The following is a 20,064-nucleotide window of genomic DNA, read 5'->3' as shown; positions in this document are numbered from 1 at the left end:
ACCCTGCAATGTGGAATCTTTCTGCAAATTTTAGTGCACAGGTTTTACTTATTTGCTGAGCTTAGCATGTTGGAAAAAGATGAAAATAAAATATAAACTTTGGCACGTTTTGTTTCGTTTCCCTCAATATGTGAGAACCAGCAAATAAACAGTAACCGTACATTAAAATGTGTAAACGATGCTTTACTTAATAATGTAAACGCACTGGTGGACCCCAGAGAGACCATGAGGTAGTTAGAATTCTCTGAATTGTTATTTTGAAATAACAAGTTACTTATCTTGTTATCCCAAGATAACAAAAGTTGTTATCTTCAGGTAATGAGTTATCTTGTAATCTCATGAAAACAAAGTTGTTCTCTTGAGAAGTTATTTATCTTGTTATCTCAACATAACAAAACTGCTAACTTTAAATATCGAGTTACTTATCTCAAGATAACAATCCAGAAAATTACAGCGACAGCTCATGGCCTCTCTGGACTTCCGTAGTATTTTGGTGCTGTCGGAAGAAAAAATCGTATCTCCATTTTTGCCGTTTTTCAGTTTTTGGCGTATTTCAAAGTGCCTGTTGGTCTTTACATTGTGTGTAAATTTCATGATGAACAAACCAAAAGAAACGGCCCAAAACTACTTCGGGAAAAAGTCTGGTTCCATTGACTTCCATTAAAAGTAAAGAATGTTTTTTCCTTCTCCTGTAAAGTTACCATTTTGGAGATACGAGATTTTGTTCCAACAGCGACATTTCAGTGCCTTTTTTAAAACAGTGTTGAATTATACCACAGTAAGAGAATAAAACATGAGATTTCCTTTTGTACCGACCTCCTAGAAACAAAAACAATCAAAACATTGTTTCAGATTTACATAACATTACATTTCAGATCCATAACGTAACAATAACGACTACTTTTAGGTAATAATAACCATTTTTAAATACCTAAGTGCTGAAAACGTTCAGGTATTAAAGCTACAATCTGAACCTGAACAGTTTTCTTAATTCCATTCTTTGAGAAGTTCTGCTGTGGACCCGACACACAGACCTTAGTGCGGACGATGTTCTTGTCGGAGTCGATGTCGGCCAGCGTGTCGTAATCGTCCTCTTCTACCGAGCTCAAAGACTCCTGCCGACAGCGACCCACCGTGTCCATGGATCGCTCTGAGAGAGAGAGGGAGAGAGGGAGAGAGGGAGAGAGGGAGAGAGGGAGAGAGACAGAAATAATATTAACATATATAGACATTTTTCAGTGCCAAATTTGTTTTTCTGAGCTGATTTCGCTCAAAGGGACTCATGCCTTCATTATTTGAATGATTCACAAATCACATCATATTTCTTTTCGTTTTTAATTCAGTCGTGTTTTTTTTTTGATCAAACTCTTTGATCTGTTACTGATGCTTTTACTTGATTTGAATATTTGATCGCTTATTTCTGTTTGAAATGTTTACAAGGATTTATTTCTGATCATCTGGTCAAATCGGGGCGTTCGCTGAAAGATCATTCCGGATTGGCTGAGAACTGCGTGATTGGCGGTGCTGATTTTGCAGTGAGGGATTGCGATTGGACGACTGAGCGAGTGGGCGTGTCACCGAAGCGGATGGCTACGTGGTGTGAGCCGATTGGCCGACGCTTGAAAGTCTCCTGTCCTGAATGACAAAGATAAACCAATCAGAGACCAGAGCACATCCAGGGCAGCCAATAAGGGGCCGGGGGCGGGGCTGCTGAACTCTAACAGTGCTGATCTGTGCAGGAGTCACTGTTCAGTCTGTTCAGGTTTACTGGTTTAGACTGTTTGTCAGAGATTACTGATGAGAATGTTTCGTACCCATGTATCCATAGGAGCCTTCAGCTGACGCCAAACTGTCCGTGACGGGCTCTGAACTCAACGTGCTGCCGTTATCAGCTACAGACAGAGAGAGAGAGAGAGAGAGAGAGACAGAGAGAGAGAGACAGAGAGAGAGACAGAGAGAGATAGAGAGAGAGAGACAGAGAGAGATAGAGAGAGAGAGAGAGACAGAGAGAGACAGAGAGAGAGAGAGAAACATTTTGCAGACTGTTATTACTACTACTAATACTGCTAATAATAATAATACTAATACTAATAATACTATAATTTATTCATATAACACCTTTTATTGAAGCTCAACAAACAAGAAAAGCTCAAAGTACAAGAAAAGTTGAATCCAGTCGGGTGGGTGATCAAAAATACTGTATCATCATACATAAAGACATTTTCATAATACATGATATCATCACAACACTGTACCACAGACATGACTTGCTAGGGAGCTGCTTGGTGTTTGCTACTGTTTTCCACAGGGTTGCTATGGCATCCCATGTGGTTGCTAGGGTGTTGCTAGGTGGCTGCTACAATGTTCCAGGTGGTTACTATGGTATCTTCGGTGGGTGCTAGGGTGTTGCTAGGTGGTTGCCAGAGTGTTGCTGTGTGGTTACTATGGTATCTTTGGTGGGTGCTAGGGTGTTGCTAGGTGGCTGCTACAATGTTCCAGGTGGTTACTATGGTATCTTTGGTGGGTGCTAGGGTTTTGCTAGGTGGTTGCTATGGTGTCTTTGGTGGTTGCTGGGGTGTTGCTAGATGGTTGCTATGGTATCTTTGATGGTTGCTAGATTGTTGCTAGATGGTTACTATGGTATCTCTGGTCGGTTGCTAGGGTGTTGCTAGATGCCTGCAATGATGTTCCATGTAGTAGCTAGGGTATCTCTGGTGGTTGCTGGGGTGCTGCTAGTTGGTCGCTAGAGTGTCGCTGTGTGGTTACTATGGTATCTTTGATGGTTGCTAGGGTGTTGCTAGGCGGTTGCTATGATGTTCCAGGTGGTTGCTGGGGTTTTGCAAGGTGATCGCTAGAGTTTTGCTATGTGGTTACTATGGTATCTCTGGTGGTTGCTAGGGTGTTGCTAGATGCCTGCAATGATGTTCCATGTAGTAGCTAAGGTATCTCTGGTGGTTGCTGGGGTGCTGCTAGTTGGTCGCTAGAGTGTTGCTGTGTGGTTACTATGGTATCTCTGGTGGTTGCTAGGGTGTTGCTAGATGCCTGCAATGATGTTCCACATGGTTGCTAGGGTGTTGCTAGGTGGTCACTATGGTATCTTTGGTGGTTGCTAGGATGTCGCAATAGTACCCAATGTGGTTTCTATTCCTATAAACAACAAATCGCCCAGAATTTTTACTGAGCTTTTATTACGTTGCTTTATTTGACAGATTTGATTTTATTTGAAGATCAAACCTTAACTGACGTGCAGTGTTTGCTACTGTGTCCACGTTTCAAAACTACTGGATAAACAGTGTTGCCAATGTATTATTTTATATTGTTGCTGTAATTACTGTTATACTTTACTGCACTGTATGTAAAATATACACTCTGTGTATATATAACTGCAAAAAATAACAAAATAATAATAAAAAAAAAAAATACGCCCAAAGTTAACATAAAACTCACCGAAGGAGCCGTATTCATACGGAGAGGCTGGAGTCAGACCTTTACCTGCATGATAAACACATAATTACACACACAAATACACACAATTGCTGTACGGAAATGACATCTACAAAGAAAAGCACTTTTAAAAGGTACACAAGAAAATAAACAACTAACAAACAATACATTTTCTAGTTCTACTCTGTAATGAGAGTTAGCAGCCGTGTTAAAGCGACAGTTCGGCAAAAACTCTAATTTGCAGTTTCCCTTCTTATCCTTTTTTCACTGTCCTGTTGTGGCTCCACAGCTGAATCAGATTAGTAGGTAAAAATAAAATAATCCTCCTTTACAGTAAAATAAAGCTCTGCTGATCGTTCAACACAGTTCAACAGTAAATGGTCTTAAACTCTGGAGTTAATGTAGAACGGCTAATTCACCCTTTAACCCTGAAGATCAGCACAGACTGCTGGTCACCAGTAGCAACACAGACAACAATCTCGCCTAGCTAGTAGCTAACGAAACGGCAAAGAGAGAGATTTAAGACGAACATCGATAATTTGGAGACTAATGGACTTATTTGTGTTTATAATCACTCCAGCTGGTTTCCTGATACGTTTAATCTGAACGAGAAACTGCCAAACACTAAAAAGTCATGAAGCTGAAGTCATTTCTCATTCGCCAGCTTCTTGTTTAAATTCTCCCATTCCACCTTAAATAGTGCAGCAGCAACCTCAGGCACCATTTAAGGTGGAACGGAAAAATTCGAACAGGAAGGTGGCAAAAAAAGAAGCCTCGTAAAAAGACGAACGTTGAGAGACATTTTACAGAAACTGTTCTACTTTTGTGGAAAAGTTTCCTGCTGGAGATGCGAGAAAAGCAGCTATAGCTGAGCTAAAGCTTAAAGCAGAGCAACGTAAGTCTGTGTTTTCATTCATATTTTTTAGCCTATACTCGGACATCAGCACATACTGAGACATATTTACAGCCAAGATGGTAAAATGGACACAAAATGTTGTGGCTCCCAAGGTTTGTAAGGTTTTAAGATTGTATATTTTAGCATAAACACTGCACTTCTTCACTGTTTCTGCATAGAAACCGCTGGCTTGCCGCACACGGCATGTGGCAGAAATAGACCCAAAGCATATCACCGTTGGTGGAAAAACACCTCGTACCTCCAACATGGCAACTTTTCAGGAGAAGGAAAAAACCTACTTTACTTTTAATGCGAGTCAATGGAGCCAGAATTTTTTCCAAGTAATTTTGGGCCGTTTCTTTCAGTCCATTTTTGATGAAATTGACAGACACTGTAAAGGGTAACAGGTATTTTAAAATTTTGTGAAAAACTGAAAAACGTCAAAAACAGAGATACGAGGTTTTCTTCCGACAGCAGCGAAATTCTTGCGCTTCACGTTCGAGTTATCGCATGTGGTGTTAAATGGGACTTGAAGATTGACCAAGTTTGGGGGAGGGGAAAACTGTAAATTAGATTTTTTTGATGAACTATCGCTTTAATGTTAGTACAAAGCCGCGTCCAGACACCAGCAGGCAGAGATCCGTCAGTGAGTGCTAGTCGGGATGGTGCTGTAAGTGGATTTCAGTGAGTGCTAACAGATTGAGTGAGTTTGTTAATGTTGGAAAGATGCTGATTTAAAGGAATGATTTGGGGAAAATTCGCTGACTCAGCTGATCAACAAGGATCCTCGATCGGTGCTTTTAGTCTGCTTCTTTAGTCTAGTGAGGCTAACGTGGTGAACAAACACTAGAAGTCAATAGTCACCCAAATCATCTCTGTAAATACATCCACAAAACTTCCCTCAACCAGAGGGACCACAGGCTTTCGATGTGGCGGTGACTGTGGTTGGACAGACGGCCGGTGTTGTGCTGAATTCTGACCCCCCTGTGAGCTCCAGCACATCACACAGGCATACGGTCACTATAGGTCACATTCCTTATTAATACATAACTGTTGATCGTAACTCGCTGAAGCTGTGTTCATGTTTATCTCAGTGAGTCACGCTAAACCACATCAACCTTAATGAAGAGCTGGGTGTGGTTTGATCGGGTTGAGGGAGGTTTTGTGGATGCAGTTACAGAAAAGATCTGGGTGACTATTGACTTCCAGTGTTTGACAGCAACGATAGCCTCTTAGCTCCAGCGCTAAACTAAAGAAGCAGCTTTCAGACACCAAACTTGTCTTGGATGATCGATCACATCTGCGCTACGTGGAAAACTGTGTACATTTGATTTGACCGTTCCTTTAAAATATAAATACAAACACACACACACACACACACACACACACACACACAAACACACACGATAGAAACACAAACAAGACCAATACAGTTCTTACCTAACAGAGAGGCTGAGGCATTAACACAAGAGAGAGAGGGAGGGAGAGAAAGAGGGGAAGAGAAGAGAAAGAGAAAAACAGCGAGCAGAAGAGAGAAATACAGAGAAGAGTGAGAAAGGGAGGAGAGAACGAGAAACAAAAAGAAGGGGGTGAGAGAGAGAGAGAGAGAGAGAGAGAGAGAGGAGAGAGCAAGTGAGAGAGTAAGTGAGAGAGGGAACGAAGAGAAAAAGAAAAACAGGAGAATGAAAGAGAAACATAAAAGGGAAAGAAAAAAGAGGATGAGAAACAGCAAGAAGAGAGAGAGAGAAAGAGGAGTGAGATTGTGAGAGAGAGCAAGAAAGCGAATGAGAAGGAGGAGTGACAGAGACAGAGAGACAGAGAGAGAGGGAGAGAAACAGACAGAGCATGAGAGAGACAGACAGATAGAGACAGAGAGAGGGAGAGAGGGAGAGAGCGAGAGAGAGAGAGAGACAGAGAGACAAAGAGTGAGAGACAGAGAGAGAGAGAGACAGAGAAGAGAGAGAGACAGACAGAGAGAGAGACAGAGAAAGGGGGGAAAGAAAAAGAAAGATCAATAACTGTTGACAGCACTGATAATGCAGTTCAAACTCCTTCAGGTGTGATTGACTGATCGATCGATCAATATTAGTACATCATCTCTGAGCTGTTATGACATCATCAACTACTTCAGCCACACAGTTTACATCGCCTGGCGTGGTTAAACTGAGATCACCCTGCAGACGCAGTCCGCAGTGACGGTCCAGCGGAAAATTAAAATAACCCACAGTCACAAACCACAGAGTCAGACTGAACAACCCACACCGCCCGAGACGCTCAGCTAGCGCCGTGCTAACTGACGCACACAGACTCCACTACCTGTCAGCTACGTCAGCCCTGCAGCTCCAGGGTAACACTAAAGGAGAACCTGGAACAGCAGGGCCAGTGAGTTTAGAGTCACAGTGGAGGTGGCGTCTCTGACACCCACCCCCCCCTACCCTGGACCCTCACTAGGCACAGAGGGACCCCGTTTTGGTCCTTAGTGACCGGTTGCTAGGTTACCTGTCTCTGCTGGTGACATGTCAGCAGGCTGCAGAAAGCCCTCCCTCTTTCTGTTCATCCTGAGAGAGAGAGAGAGAGAGAGAGAGAGAGAGAGAGAGAGAGAGAGAGCGAGAGAGAGAGTTCAGAGACAGGGAGAGACAGAGACAAAAGGAGAGCAACAGTGAAGAATAGAGATAAAAAGGCAGAAGAAATAAAGGGATGGAGAGAGAGAATGTGAGAGAGACGGAGAAAGAAGGAAGAGAGTGCGCGAGTAAGAAAAACACAGAGCACAAGAGAGAAAGAAAGGGATACAGATGGAGAAAGAAAAGAGAGAAGAGAAGGAAAAGGAAGAGAGCGAGACAGAAGGAAACAGGAGAGATAGGGAGAGAGACAGAGACAGAGTGAGAGAGGGAGAGGGAGAGAGAGAGAGAGAGGGAGAGAGATAATCAGTCAGTTAGTCAGTGAAGATCAGTGTGATGAACAGTGTGAAGATCTGTGATGAAAAGTGGGATGAGTCGTGTGATGGACAGTGTGGATGAACGGGGGGGCGAACAGTGGGAACGAACAGTGGGGACGAACAGTGGGGACGAACAGTGGGGACGAACAGTGGGGATGAACAGCGGGAAGAACAGCGGGATGAACAGTGGGATGAACAGTGTGGATGAACAGTGTGGATGAGCCGTGGGATGAGCAGTGGGATGAGCCGTGGGATGAGCCGTGGGATGAGCCGTGGGATGAACAGCGTGGATGAACAGCGTGGATGAACAGTGGGGATGAACAGTGGGGATGAACAGTGGGGATGAACGGTGTGGATGAGCCGTGTGGATGAACAGTGTGGATGAACAGTGTGGATGAACAGTGTAGATGAACAGTGGGATGAACAGTGGGGATGAACAGTGTAGACGAAAAGTGTAGATGAACAGTGGGGATGAACAGTGGGGATGAACAGTGGGGATGAACAGTGGGGATGAACAGTGGGATGAACAGTGGGATGAACAGTGGGATGAACAGTGTGGATGAACAGCGCGGATGAACAGCGCGGATGAACAGCGCGGATGAACAGCGTAGATGAACAGTGTAGATGAAAAGTGGGAATGAACAGTGGGGATGAACAGTGTAGATGAAAAGTGGGAATGAACAGCGTAGATGAACAGCGCGGATGAACAGCGCGGATGAACAGCGCGGATGAACAGTGTAGATGAACAGTGTGGATGAACAGTGTGGATGAACAGCGCGGATGAACAGTGTGGATGAACAGTGTAGATGAACAGTGTGGATGAACAGTGTGGATGAACAGCGCGGATGAACAGTGTGGATGAACAGTGGGATGAACAGTGTAGATGAACAGTGTAGATGAACAGTGGGATGAACAGTGGGATGAACAGTGTAGATGAACAGTGTGGATGAACAGTGTGGATGAACAGTGGGATGAACAGTGTGTGTATGTGAGGCTGTAACTGATTAAACTGATGAAACCATCACAGACTCTGACCTTTTGTTCTCTATGCAGGCCACCAGGAAGGTCAGCACGTAGAAGGACAGGAAGATGCCGAGACAGAACAGCATCCCCATCACATACACCTCCGCTACAATGGGAGAGAGAGAGAGAAACAAGATGGGGCGAGTCCGTCAGGGTCAGTTAATGAACGCTTAATTATCTAATCAGTTCACTGATTAACCTTGTATGACTCACAGTTAATGGCAGGAGAGACGACCACGTCCAGAGTTTTACTGCGATTCCCAGCATCCAACAGCTCATCTGAGAGAGAGAGAGAGAGAGAGAGAGAGAGAGAGAGAGAGAGAGAGAACACGGCACGCTCAGTACGCTCTAGAACCTGTAGGGTGATATGAAGGCAGTCGTCTGGGCTTGTTCTCCAACTGAGTTGAGTTTTATTCAGGAACTGCAAAATCGTGAACACAGTGAAGCTGAACTGAACTGCGTTCTTTTGTAGTTACTGTTGATGCACGTTTTCACATGAAAGCACTCGAAATGCACAATAAATATATATAAACACAATAAACACAAAATAAATATATTACACAATAAGTATATACATAAATGCATATTTTGAAATTTTGGTGGAATTCCACTTTATTAAAGGGGTAGCCTAACTGAAATGAGGAACCTTTAAAATTACTGGACATCTGAGGAAGGGCTGATAGAATTTATTTATTTATTTAATTTTTTTTACATTACAGTGTTTTCTCTAACATTAGCCTCTACATGATTGGCTGCACCAGCAGTTAGGGTCTATTTACGGCAGTGTGGGTTTATTCCCAGTGGTTCTTCCATGTATTTGCATTATGGGTACTGTAGTGCGAGAACACTGATGGAAGAAAACTCAAAAATATTGAGCCTCCATAATATGACAACTAACATATTAAAGGGAGTTCCACTGACGAAACTCTCCAATCTGGAGAAACTGACAGAGTCTGAATTGTTCACAGTGGTGGTGATAGGAACCAGACGTCCACCTCTAAAAGCTCCCTCACAGAAAGTTACTACATGAAAATTATCTGATATAAATTACCCGATTAAATCCGATATAAATTATCTGATTATTCAAATAGTCATGTAAACCTCATACTCCGATGTACAAATCCGATAAAGGCTGGATTTTAGCTCAGTAATCAGATTTCTCAGTGCATGTAAACTCTTACTCTGATTTCTTTCGTTTCTCTCTGAGCATGTGTGAAAACAGACGGCGGTACCAGAAATAAGCGAGCAGCGTCGCCACGAGACGCAGCAAAACACTTACGGAGTGAGGCTGAAACCAAATACTTGCTTGACGAAATGAAGGATTTAAATGTTCTTCATCTTCTAGATGATGGACGTTCATATTTTCAGGTAAAGTGGTGCGATGTTTTTAAAAAATAGCTGCTAATGAAGTTTGAGATTTACATTATGTTTACGTCACGTCTTCTTCTGTGAGTTTATTGGCTGGTTGCAAAGCAGAAATCCGATTACTGTCTGACTCATATAGACCTGGAGTTTCCCCATTATCTGATTACCCGAGTGCATGTAAACGTGTTGATCGGATTACTGACAAAATCAGATTTTCTGGAGTTACCGGAATATTAGGCGCATGTAAACACACTCACTGTTTTAGGGAAGTTCTGAGAAGATTTTGGCCTAAAAAACATTTTTAAACACATTCACAACATAGAGGTACATTCAGGGTGTTATGAGGCAAAATAGTCCCCAAAAAAACTGATTATTTCAGATTTTCCACTATTTTCCCAACATCAACATTCCATATAAACTCAGAAGACTCGTGTAGGTTCACTGGTGGTTCTGGATAGTAAATAAAATGTCTATATTTGTGTTGTAGTCATGGCGACCCCTGGTTCCTATCACCACCACTGTAAAGACATCTGAACCATTTCACATCAAACCACTCTGAATCTCTCTGTTTACATCTCAGTGACTGAGATTATGCAAAAATTTTGGAAAACCAGTGGACTTCCCCTTTAAAAGGAGCTCTATTGTTATAGAGTCCTCACTCCACACAGGGCTGTGGTGATTTGACTCCACTGATCTGATTGGCTGTGATAGTCCTACAGTGAGGCATGACTGGCTGTAATGCGAGATTACTGGGCTTTGATTCGCTCACCGGGCAAAAGGGGGTAGAACTTGAGCGGCCCGCCGCACGCCTCGTCCTCCGTCTTCACCACGACGACCACGTAGAAACTGTTGCTTGGGAAGTCCTTCCTCTGAGCACAGGAAACAGAATGTGTCATTAATAAATTAGGGTAACTACATGTGCTGATAAAGAGTTAGCCTGTAATGCTAAAGATGACCGCTGACATGGTTGCTATGGCGTTGCAAGCTAATTGCTATGGCATTCCAGATGGTTGCTAAGGTTTCAAGCTCATTGCTACGGCATTCCAGATGGTTGCTAAGGTTTCAAGCTCATTGCTACGGCATTCCAGATGGTTGCTAAGGTTTCAAGCTCATTGCTATGGCATTCCAGATGGTTGCTAAGGTTTCAAGCTCATTGCTACGGCATTCCAGATGGTTGCTAAGGTTTCAAGCTCATTGCTACGGCATTACAGATGGTTGCTAAGGTTTCAAGCTCATTGCTATGGCATTCCAGATGGTTGCTAAGGTTTCAAGCTCATTGCTACAGCATTCCAGATGGTCGCTAAGGTGTTGCAAGCTCATTGCTATGGCATTCCAGATGGTTGCTAAGGTTTCAAGCTCATTGCTATGGCATTCCAGGTGGTTGCTAAGGTTTCAAGCTCATTGCTACGGCATTCCAGATGGTTGCTAAGGTGTTGCAAGCTCATTGCTACGGCATTCCAGATGGTTGCTATTGTGTTGCAAGTTCATTGCTATGGTATTCTAGGTGGTTGCTAAGGTGTTACAAGCTCATTACTATGGTATTGCAAGGCAATTGCTATGGCATTCCAGATTGTTGCTAAGGTGATGCAAGGTCACTGCTATGGTATGTCAGATGGTTGCTAAGGTGTTGCAAGGCCATTGCTATGGCATTCTAGACGGTTGCTAAGGTGTTACAAGGTCATTGCTATGGCATTCCAGGTGGTTGCTACGGTTTTGCAAAGCCATTGCTATGGAAGTCCAGGCGGTTGCTAAGGTGTTGCAAGGCCATTGCTATGGCATTCCAGGTGGTAGCTAAGGTGTTGCAAGGCCATTGCTATGGTATTGCTAGGCTGTTGCTATGCTATGCTCAAATTAAATAACATATTAAAACTATTTACAAGACATTTCTGAATCTATTAATTCATTATAATCACAAACAAAATTGTAATTACTCTAAAGCGCTACCACACTGCCCCCCCCACACTGTATGAGCTGCCTGATTTAACTGTATATCCTGCAGTGATGAAACATTGACAAGTATAAAACTGATCAGACTGAAACAGGACAGTCAGAGTTAGTTTTACCTGCACTGTAATGGCTCCCTTCTTGGTCATGGTCTGATACATTCCGATAAAGGCCACGTTGTTGTCCAGATCATACACAGGACACTGAGGATGAAGAGGAAGAGAGGAAGTTTAAAAACTGCCCACACTGTGATATTAAACAGGTTGATGAGTGTGTAAAACAAAGGCTGCCGTGGTCAACTGAGACCACCACCTTCAACTAGACGGGGGAAACGAACTACGGTGCTAAGGTGTTGCTAGGCCGATGGTATTCTATCCCAGGTGGTTGCTAAGGTGTTGCTAGGCCGTTGTTATTCTATCCCAGGTGGTTGCTAAGGTGTTGCTAGGCCGTTGCTAATCTATCCCAGGTGGTTGCTAAGGTGTTGCTAGGCCAATGCTATGTTATGAGCTGGTTGCTAAGGTGTTGCAAGGCTGATGCTATGTTATGAGCTGGTTGCTAAGGTGTTGCAAGGCCATTGCTATGCTATCCCAGGTGGTTGCTAAGGTGTTGCAAGGCCGATGCTATGTTATAAGCTGGTTGCTAAGGTGTTGCAAGGCCATTGCTATGCTATCCCAGGTGGTTGCTAAGATGTTGCAAGGCCATTGCTATGGTTTTCCAGGTGGTTGCTAAGGTGTTGCTAGGCTGATGCTACGCTGTGAGCTGGTTGCTAAGGTGTTGCAAGGCCATTGCTATGCTATCCCAGGTGGTTGATAAGGGGTTGCAAAGCCATTGCTATGGTATTCCAGGTGGTTGCTAGGGTGTTGCTAGGCCATTGCTATGGTTTTCCAGGTGGTTGCTAAGGTGTTGCTAGGCCATTGCTATGGTTTTCCAGGTGGTTGCTAAGGTGTTGCTAGGCCATTGCTATGCTATGAGGTGGCTGCTAAGGTGCTGCTAGGCCATTGCTATAATATTCCAGGTGGTTGCTAAGGTATGGTTAGACCATTGCTATGCTATGAGGTGGCTGCTAAGGTGCTGCTAGGCCATTGCTATAATATTCCAGGTGGTTGCTAAGGTATGGTTAGACCACTGCTATGCTATGAGGTGGCTGCTAAGGTGCTGCTAGGCCACTGTAAGTTGGCTTTGTCAGGCCAACGTAATAAAAAAGGACGGGGAAAAAAAAAGTAAGTTGCCTTTAGTAAAGTACACTAATACTGCCAGAGTCAACACCACCCTGTTTACAGAAGATGTGACCAGATCTAAACCAGTATGATGTGTGTGTGTGTGTCTCAAACCTGGATATCCTGAATGGACATGACGGAGCAGGGAAAATTCTTCTCAGAATTCACTTTCACAATAACCGTGTCCACGCCCTCAGGAAAGACATATTTAAAAAACTGCGGAGGGGAAAGAGAAGAGGAAAAGAAGGTACGATAACAAACCACACGGAATACGAAACAAAAGAAGACTTGTGGAAAATTAACAAAAACATTAGTCATAATGAGAAACATTAGATACATTTCACAAGCCAAGGCAGCATTTTTACTGGATACTTAATCACTCAGTTAGAAAAACAATGGTTTCAAATAACATAATCCTCTTAGTAAAACCTGAAGAACGTGGCTCACGAGCGGCTTGCAGCGCTGCATTTTACACATTTTTTCTTAAGAAAAAACTAGACCTTTAACTTCCCTACACAGACACACAGCTGATGGAGCTGCTGTTAGGTTGCGTGAGCCGTGAATAAAAGCAGAAATACGCCCAGTACACCGAATATAAAGGTAAACATGATGTGTCATTACTGCTCTCAGTTGTGAGGTCATGGTCACTGTTACTGCACAGATGTAGTTCAACACTGAGCGACTGCCAGCATGTTTGCTGTTTCTATAAAGCTCTGGATTATAAAAAGTGGCTGAATGGAGGACAAGGTCAAAGTTCCGGTGCTAATTCTTACAAAACCTGCTCATTTACACACAGTCGTGTTCTTAAAAATGGACTTTAACCTGTGAGCTCGCAGACGGAATGACTTCACCCTTAGTGACCTACACGTTTCAGCTGATCTGAGACCAGTTCTACGTTTCTAATCACAGCTAAACTAGTTCTGAAGAAGTTCTGGGGTCGTATTACAGAAACGTCTTAACTCTGAAATCTTATTTTATCTGTTTAGTCACCATGATGACTTCAGTACGGCCTGAATTCAGAGGCTTTTACAGAATAACAGTTCCTACCTTCATAATCTCATCATGAACTCCAGATAAGAAAACAGCATCACACAAACATCCTAACTAGACTGAACCTCCTAAATCCTGTCCTAACTTTAGGATGAACCCCAACAGGGTCCTCACTTCTGTTTAAGGTCCGTTTCTATGGTTTTTAGGCAGCTGTGTCAGCAGCATAGTTCACTACCAGCATAATGAGCTCCATTTATCTCTACTGTAAAACGCTGCTTTCACTGTGAGATGATTTTCTTTTCTAACTCTGCGTTTTAAAGATCTCAGACGCTGCAGACTCGATCTCCACCGCCCCTCTGATCACCTTCGTGTGTTAATGTTGATGATGAAATATTACAGTGATGGTGGTGAATAATGAGGAGACGGAGCTGAACGTGTGTCTGTTTATTAGGAGGAGTAACGTTAGCGTGCTCGGCTAAAGCGTTTGGGAAATGGAGACTGAAACCGGGGAGCGCAGACACTCTGATAAACAGCAGGGGGCGCTCTCACAGTATTCACTACTTACAGTTTATCACGATCTCCATGATAAAACGCTAGGCCATTGCTATGGTATTCCAGGTGGTTGCTAAGGTGTTGCAAGGCCTTTGCTATGCTATCCCAGGTGGCTGATAAAGGGTTGGAAAGTCATTGCTATGGTATCCCAGGTGGTTGCTAAGGTGTTGCTAGGCCAAAGCTATGCTATGAGGTGGTTGCTAAGGTGTTACAAGCTCATTGCTATGGCATTACAGATGGTTGCTAAGGTGTTACAAGCTAATTGCTATGGCATTCCAGATGGTTGCTAAGGTATTGCAAGCTCATTGCTATGGCATTCCAGACAGTTGCTACGGTGCTACAAGGTCATTGCTTTGGTATTCAAGATAGTCGCTAAGGTAAGATGGTAAGATGTTGCTAGGCCATTGCTGTGGTTTTCCAGGTGGTTGCTAAGGTGTTGATAGGCCGATGCTATGCTATGAGGTTGGTGCTAAGGTGCTGCAAGGCCATTGCTATGCTATCCCAGGTGGTTGCTAAGGTGTTGCTAGGCAATTGCTATGGTTGGGTATGGAATTTGGGGACTGATAAACAGCAGGGGGCGCTCTCACAGTATTCACAACTCACAGTTTATCACGATCCCCACGATAAAATGCTAAAATATTACAGTGATGGTGGTGAATAATGAGGAGACGGAGCTGAACGTGCGTCTGTTTATTAGGAGGAGTAACGTTAGCGCGCTCGGCTAAAGCGTTTGGGAAATGGAGACTGAAACTGTGGAGCAGTGATGCTCTGATAATCAGCACAAAGAACTGCCACAACATCCTTAACGTCAAGTTTATCACGCTTTAGTTTTGTTTCACCCTGTAAGATAAGATAAAATTCCTAAATCGAGATCAGATTTGCTTCTATAATACAAAATACACTTCCTGTAGTGTTTAATCTGTCAGAATGACTGTGTCTATCATATGACTGCTCAGTGCAGCTCAACTTGCTGCGTGTGACCGACCTGCTGATAAGGAGTAAAGAGAGTGCGTGTTCACAAACCTGGGGCTGGGAGGGAGTTGCATTGAAGCTGAATTTCTTGTCCGTCCTGAAAGACAAAAGAAGGGATGAAAATGTAATAAATGTATAGCAGATTTGGATAATATAACAATATTTACTCTTATCATAATACATTACGTTTGCAGAGCATACGGTGCATGTCGTCAGTACTAAAAAACACTTCCCGACTGCATGTTTCATTGCAAAGAGAGCATAATTAGACCTGTTTTATTGGATTTAGTACAGCTCAGCATGAAAATGCTGAATACAAATCATGGTATTCATAATTTTTGATAGTACTTTTTTAAAATATAGCGCTACTTTGTCTTTTTCAATATCAGAAAAAATATATTTAAACATATCGTGTACCGTAAACTACATGCAGTATCATGATATTTTTTTTTTTTTGCCATATCGTCCAGCTCTAATGTATCGTCCTATACTCAGTGCATGACACCAATGAGTTTTAACACAGAACTGCCACTGAGTTTAGGCTTAAGGACAATTTGGACGGGATTAGTTTCACATGGGGACAGATTGAGTATTGTGATCTTAGCAGTATCTTTAAAAAAATGCACACTTTGGCCCCGCCCCCTCCTATCTTCCAGACTGGATAGGGCATTAATTAAAACCCCACCCTCTCCATTATTCCACGACTGAATTTCTAGATCTACAGATGGAGAACGTCTGAAGAATTTAGGGTGGCTCTGAATAAATGTACCTGTTTTACAGTGGACGTAAAAAATGATCATTTATTTTAGCCTTTCTGTCTGTAACTTACACAGGCGTCTCAAATCCTGTGGTTATAAACATTACAGACGTCCCCTGGACAGCACTTCAGTCTGCATCCAGACAACCAGGCGGTTATCAGTGACAGCTTTACTGTTAGTCGTGAATCAGCCGTACAGTATCAGCGGTGGGAAATTGCGGTGAGTCAGTAGACTTTGACCGCGCCGTGGACGCACTGCTGATCTGTCAGTACTGTGTGTGATGACGTGGTGAGACGACAGGATGATGGAGCAAAGTAACGAGGGTGACTAATTTAATAGAGCCGGTCATTCTTATGCATGTATGGTGTGAACACAGTCAGTGACGACCCTTCACAGCACGAGACAGAAACCTGGACTCACCTGACTGACTGTATGAGTTTCGTCATTCCGACTTAACGCTCGCGCTTAAAGGGCTCATATCCATGAACTTTATCTGTCCCTCTGAGGTCGACTCGTAACGTTTGAGGGGTTTTATGCACCAAAACATCACAACTGCCGCACCTTTAAGACTCATATATGCAAACCAGCTCTATTCTGATTGGACGCCCTGTACTGTGTCTCATTCAAGAAGCAGTCCAGGCTGAAACGCTGCTTGGTGTGAGTGGGCGGGGCTAAACTGCTGTAGGCTGAAAAGGCGGATGTACGTACAAGGCGTAAACGTGTCGGTTTTTGTGACGTCACAGAAACAGTCAATTTTAAAACTGTTTTTGCAGAATATTTTTCATATTCAAACTCTTGTTTTATAAAAGTCTTATTTTATAAAAGTGAGGCAAATTCATTTTCCACAACAGAGGCCCTTATATAGGGAGCCCTGCTGGAGACATCCCATATCATTAAAAACAATGCGTGGCCACGCCTTACTAACATGTGGGAACAAGATCATAATGTATGGCCATGACTTATTAACGCGTAGGAATGAGATAATTCAGTCTTACAACTTCGTAAGGCGTAGGAACGAGATCCTAACGTGTGGCCACGACTTAGTAAGGCACAATCTCGTTTCCACGCATTACTAAGTCGTGGCCATGCATTAGGATCTTGTTCCCACGCGTTACTAAGCTGCGCCCACACATTTCGATCTCGTTGCCAGTCATTACCAAGTCGTGGCCACGCATTAGGATCTTGTCCCCATGCGTTACTAAGTCGTGGCCACGCATTAGGATCTTGTCCCCACGCGTTACTAAGTCGTGGCCACGCATTAGGATCTTGTTCCCACGCATTACTAAGTCGTGGCCACGCATTAGGATCTTGTTCCCACGCATTACTAAGCTGCGGCCACACATTTGGATCTCGTTGCCAGTCATTACTAAGTCGTGGCCACGCATTAGGATCTTGTTCCCGCGCGTTACTAAGTCGTGGCCAAGCATTAGGATCTTGTCCCCACGCATTACTAAGTCGTGGCCACGCATTAGGATCTTGTTCCCACGCATTACTAAGCTGCGACCACACATTTGGATCTCGTTGCCAGTCATTACCAAGTCGTGGCCAAGCATTAGGATCTTGTCCCCACGCGTTACTAAGTCGTGGCCACGCATTAGGATCTTGTCCCCACGCGTTACTAAGTCGTGGCCACGCATTAGGATCTTGTTCCCACGCGTTACTAAGCTGCGCCCACACATTTCGATCTCGTTGGCAGTCATTACCAAGTCGTGGCCACGCATTAGGATCTTGTCCCCACGCATTACTAAGTCGTGGCCACGCATTAGGATCTTGTACCCACGCATTAGTAAGTTGTGGCCACACATTAGGATCTTGTGTCCACGCATTACAAAGTTGTGGCCACGCATTAAGATCTCGTTCTCAAGCCTTACTAAGTCGTATCCATGACTTAATTATCTTGTTCCCACGCAAGTTGTGGCCACGCATTATTTTTATTTATACAGGATGTCACCAGCAGGGCTCTGTAAGGCTCTGTACTTTTAAAATGCTCAACAATGATTTATTTAGACAAATATAAACAGTGGCATTGAGGCCTATGAACGAATTTATTTCCAAAACAAAACTTTTCTCAATTCTGATTTGTTTAACGCTTTTTTGGTCACTTCGAAGTTTTTTACCTGCTAATTATACAGGTTTAAATGATAATATAAATCTGGGAAATAATGAGTAGGTGTGTCCAAAGCTTTCACTCGTCGGCCTACTGCACGCCGGAGTAGTTTATATACGCCTGCAGATGCTTAAAGATGAAGAAAATAAAGACGCTGCTGTCAAATCGAACTGAATAATCGATCAGGGAAGATTTAATGTGATTAGAACTCCAGCAGGACTGAGATACGGCTCTGGAAACGATGCTGAAGATGACGCGATGCTGCTTGATGGATGGAACGGTGATTCATTAATGAGGGCGATTAAGATGACGGTTTGCCGATGAAGACGATAACGATGGCGACACTCACTGCAGCGTGAAGCTCTCCACCCGGCTGACCTGCAGCTGGTATTGGACGCTGGTGGAGGACAGAGTGGACACGTCCACGTAGAAAAACTGAGTTTCAGACGGGAGGACTGTTGGGGGCTGGCAAAGGGTCCGACCCACCTGGGTGTACTGATACTTCCTCTGATACCTATGGAGAGAGAGAGAAAGAGATACAGAGAGAGAGAGAGAGAGAGAGAGAGAGAGAGAGAGAGAGCAGGGTTTGCAGTCTGATCAGCAGGTCTCCATTCAGGCTTTAGTACTGAGTGTTATGTCAGGACCACACGCTCTGCTGTGAAGCACACAGGTAGCCGTTTGTGCCTGTAGTTAAATAATCTCTGCTGTAAACACAGAGAAGTGAGGAAACACATGACCAGCCATGAGTGCATCTAACAGAGATGAGCAATAGTTGAGGTAAACGTCAGCGAACTACGCAGTCAGACACTTTAAAATTCAGAAGAAGTGACTGAAATACAAAAGAAACGATTAAAACTCAATACTGAAAATAAATAAACAACACTGGCTGTTCATTATAATTCACGGCACGTTTAGCGAGAAAGGAAAGGATTAAAAAAAATGAGGGAATGAACAAAACACAATATGATAAAAGAAAGAAAAAAAAAATATTAAAGTCATTCCATAGTAACAGTTCATGCCAATAAAGTCCCCTGAACTTGAGAAAGAAAGAAAAATACCTAGATCTAGAAAAAAGAAACAAAGAAAGAAAAACAAGTAAGAAAGAAAATAAATACAAATAAATAGAAAGAATAAAAAAAGGGATAGAAAAGGAACAGAGAGAGTGAAAAAGAAGGAAATTATAAACAAATAACCAGACTAGAAAACATAAAGAAATAATTAAAGAAGAAAGAAAGAAAATAACTAGAATAGAAAACATACAGAAATAAGCGAAAAAGAAAGAATAAAAAAAGAAAAAAAAGGGGAGAGAGAGAGAGAGAGAGAGAGAGAGAGAGAGAGAATAGAGGGGAGAGAGAGAGGGAAAGAAGAGAGAGAGAAGGAGAAGAAAAAGAAGAAGTTAAAGAGGAGAGAGATAGCGGGAGAGAGAGAGAGACAGAAAAAGAGAGACAGAAAAAGAGAGAAGATAGAGAGATACAGAAAGAGACAGAGAAACAGAGAGGAGAGAGAGAGAGAGAATAGAGAGAGAGAGAGAAACTGAAAGTGTCTGCTGAATGAGTGAGAGGCTTTATTGAGAATGAGGCTGAAGAGCAGGACAGGCTGGTTATTGCAGAACCTCTCAAAATGAAAACGAGAAGAGAAAGAGCGAGAAAAAACTTCCTCTGAACGACTGAACTTCTCCTATTTAACACAGAGAGTGAGAGTGAGAGAGAGTGAGAGAGAGAGAGAGAGAGAGAGAGAGAGAGAGCTGACTCAGTAAAGTCTTAGTCTGTTTACTCTTCATGAACTCAACACAGCTGCTCTGAGAACACCGACCTGTTCATGATCTGATTGACAGATACGAGATCAATACTGCGATAGATTAC

At 43.2% G+C, this 20,064-nt stretch overlaps 1 protein-coding gene across 4 annotated transcripts in view; it reads right to left on the bottom strand.

Annotated features, from left to right (window-relative positions):
• The window catches only part of sidt2 (SID1 transmembrane family, member 2), a 46,995-nt gene that overhangs the window by 17,021 nt on the left and 9,910 nt on the right, over positions 1-20,064 (bottom strand). Inside the window, exons 3-15 of one of the 4 annotated variants that reach the window (XM_036562890.1) lie at positions 18,552-18,716; positions 15,389-15,434; positions 12,938-13,039; positions 11,726-11,809; positions 10,432-10,531; positions 8,511-8,576; positions 8,310-8,403; positions 6,839-6,897; positions 5,780-5,791; positions 3,448-3,492; positions 1,815-1,892; positions 1,579-1,635; positions 1,035-1,150 (exon numbers count right to left, since the gene is read on the bottom strand). In XM_036562890.1, coding sequence (XP_036418783.1) covers positions 1,035-1,150; positions 1,579-1,635; positions 1,815-1,892; positions 3,448-3,492; positions 5,780-5,791; positions 6,839-6,897; positions 8,310-8,403; positions 8,511-8,576; positions 10,432-10,531; positions 11,726-11,809; positions 12,938-13,039; positions 15,389-15,434; positions 18,552-18,716 — 1,024 coding nt within the window. The remainder of the gene's footprint in view (positions 1-1,034; positions 1,151-1,578; positions 1,636-1,814; positions 1,893-3,447; positions 3,493-5,779; positions 5,792-6,838; positions 6,898-8,309; positions 8,404-8,510; positions 8,577-10,431; positions 10,532-11,725; positions 11,810-12,937; positions 13,040-15,388; positions 15,435-18,551; positions 18,717-20,064) is intronic. The other 3 variants (XM_036562892.1, XM_036562891.1, XM_036562893.1) reach the window with 3 other exon arrangements.

Source organism: Colossoma macropomum, unplaced genomic scaffold (assembly GCF_904425465.1).
Source record: "Colossoma macropomum unplaced genomic scaffold, Colossoma_macropomum, whole genome shotgun sequence".
Classification (NCBI taxonomy): domain Eukaryota; kingdom Metazoa; phylum Chordata; class Actinopteri; order Characiformes; family Serrasalmidae; genus Colossoma; species Colossoma macropomum.
Note: the sequence above shows the minus strand (reverse complement) of the source record. Positions and strands in the feature narration are given on the sequence as shown.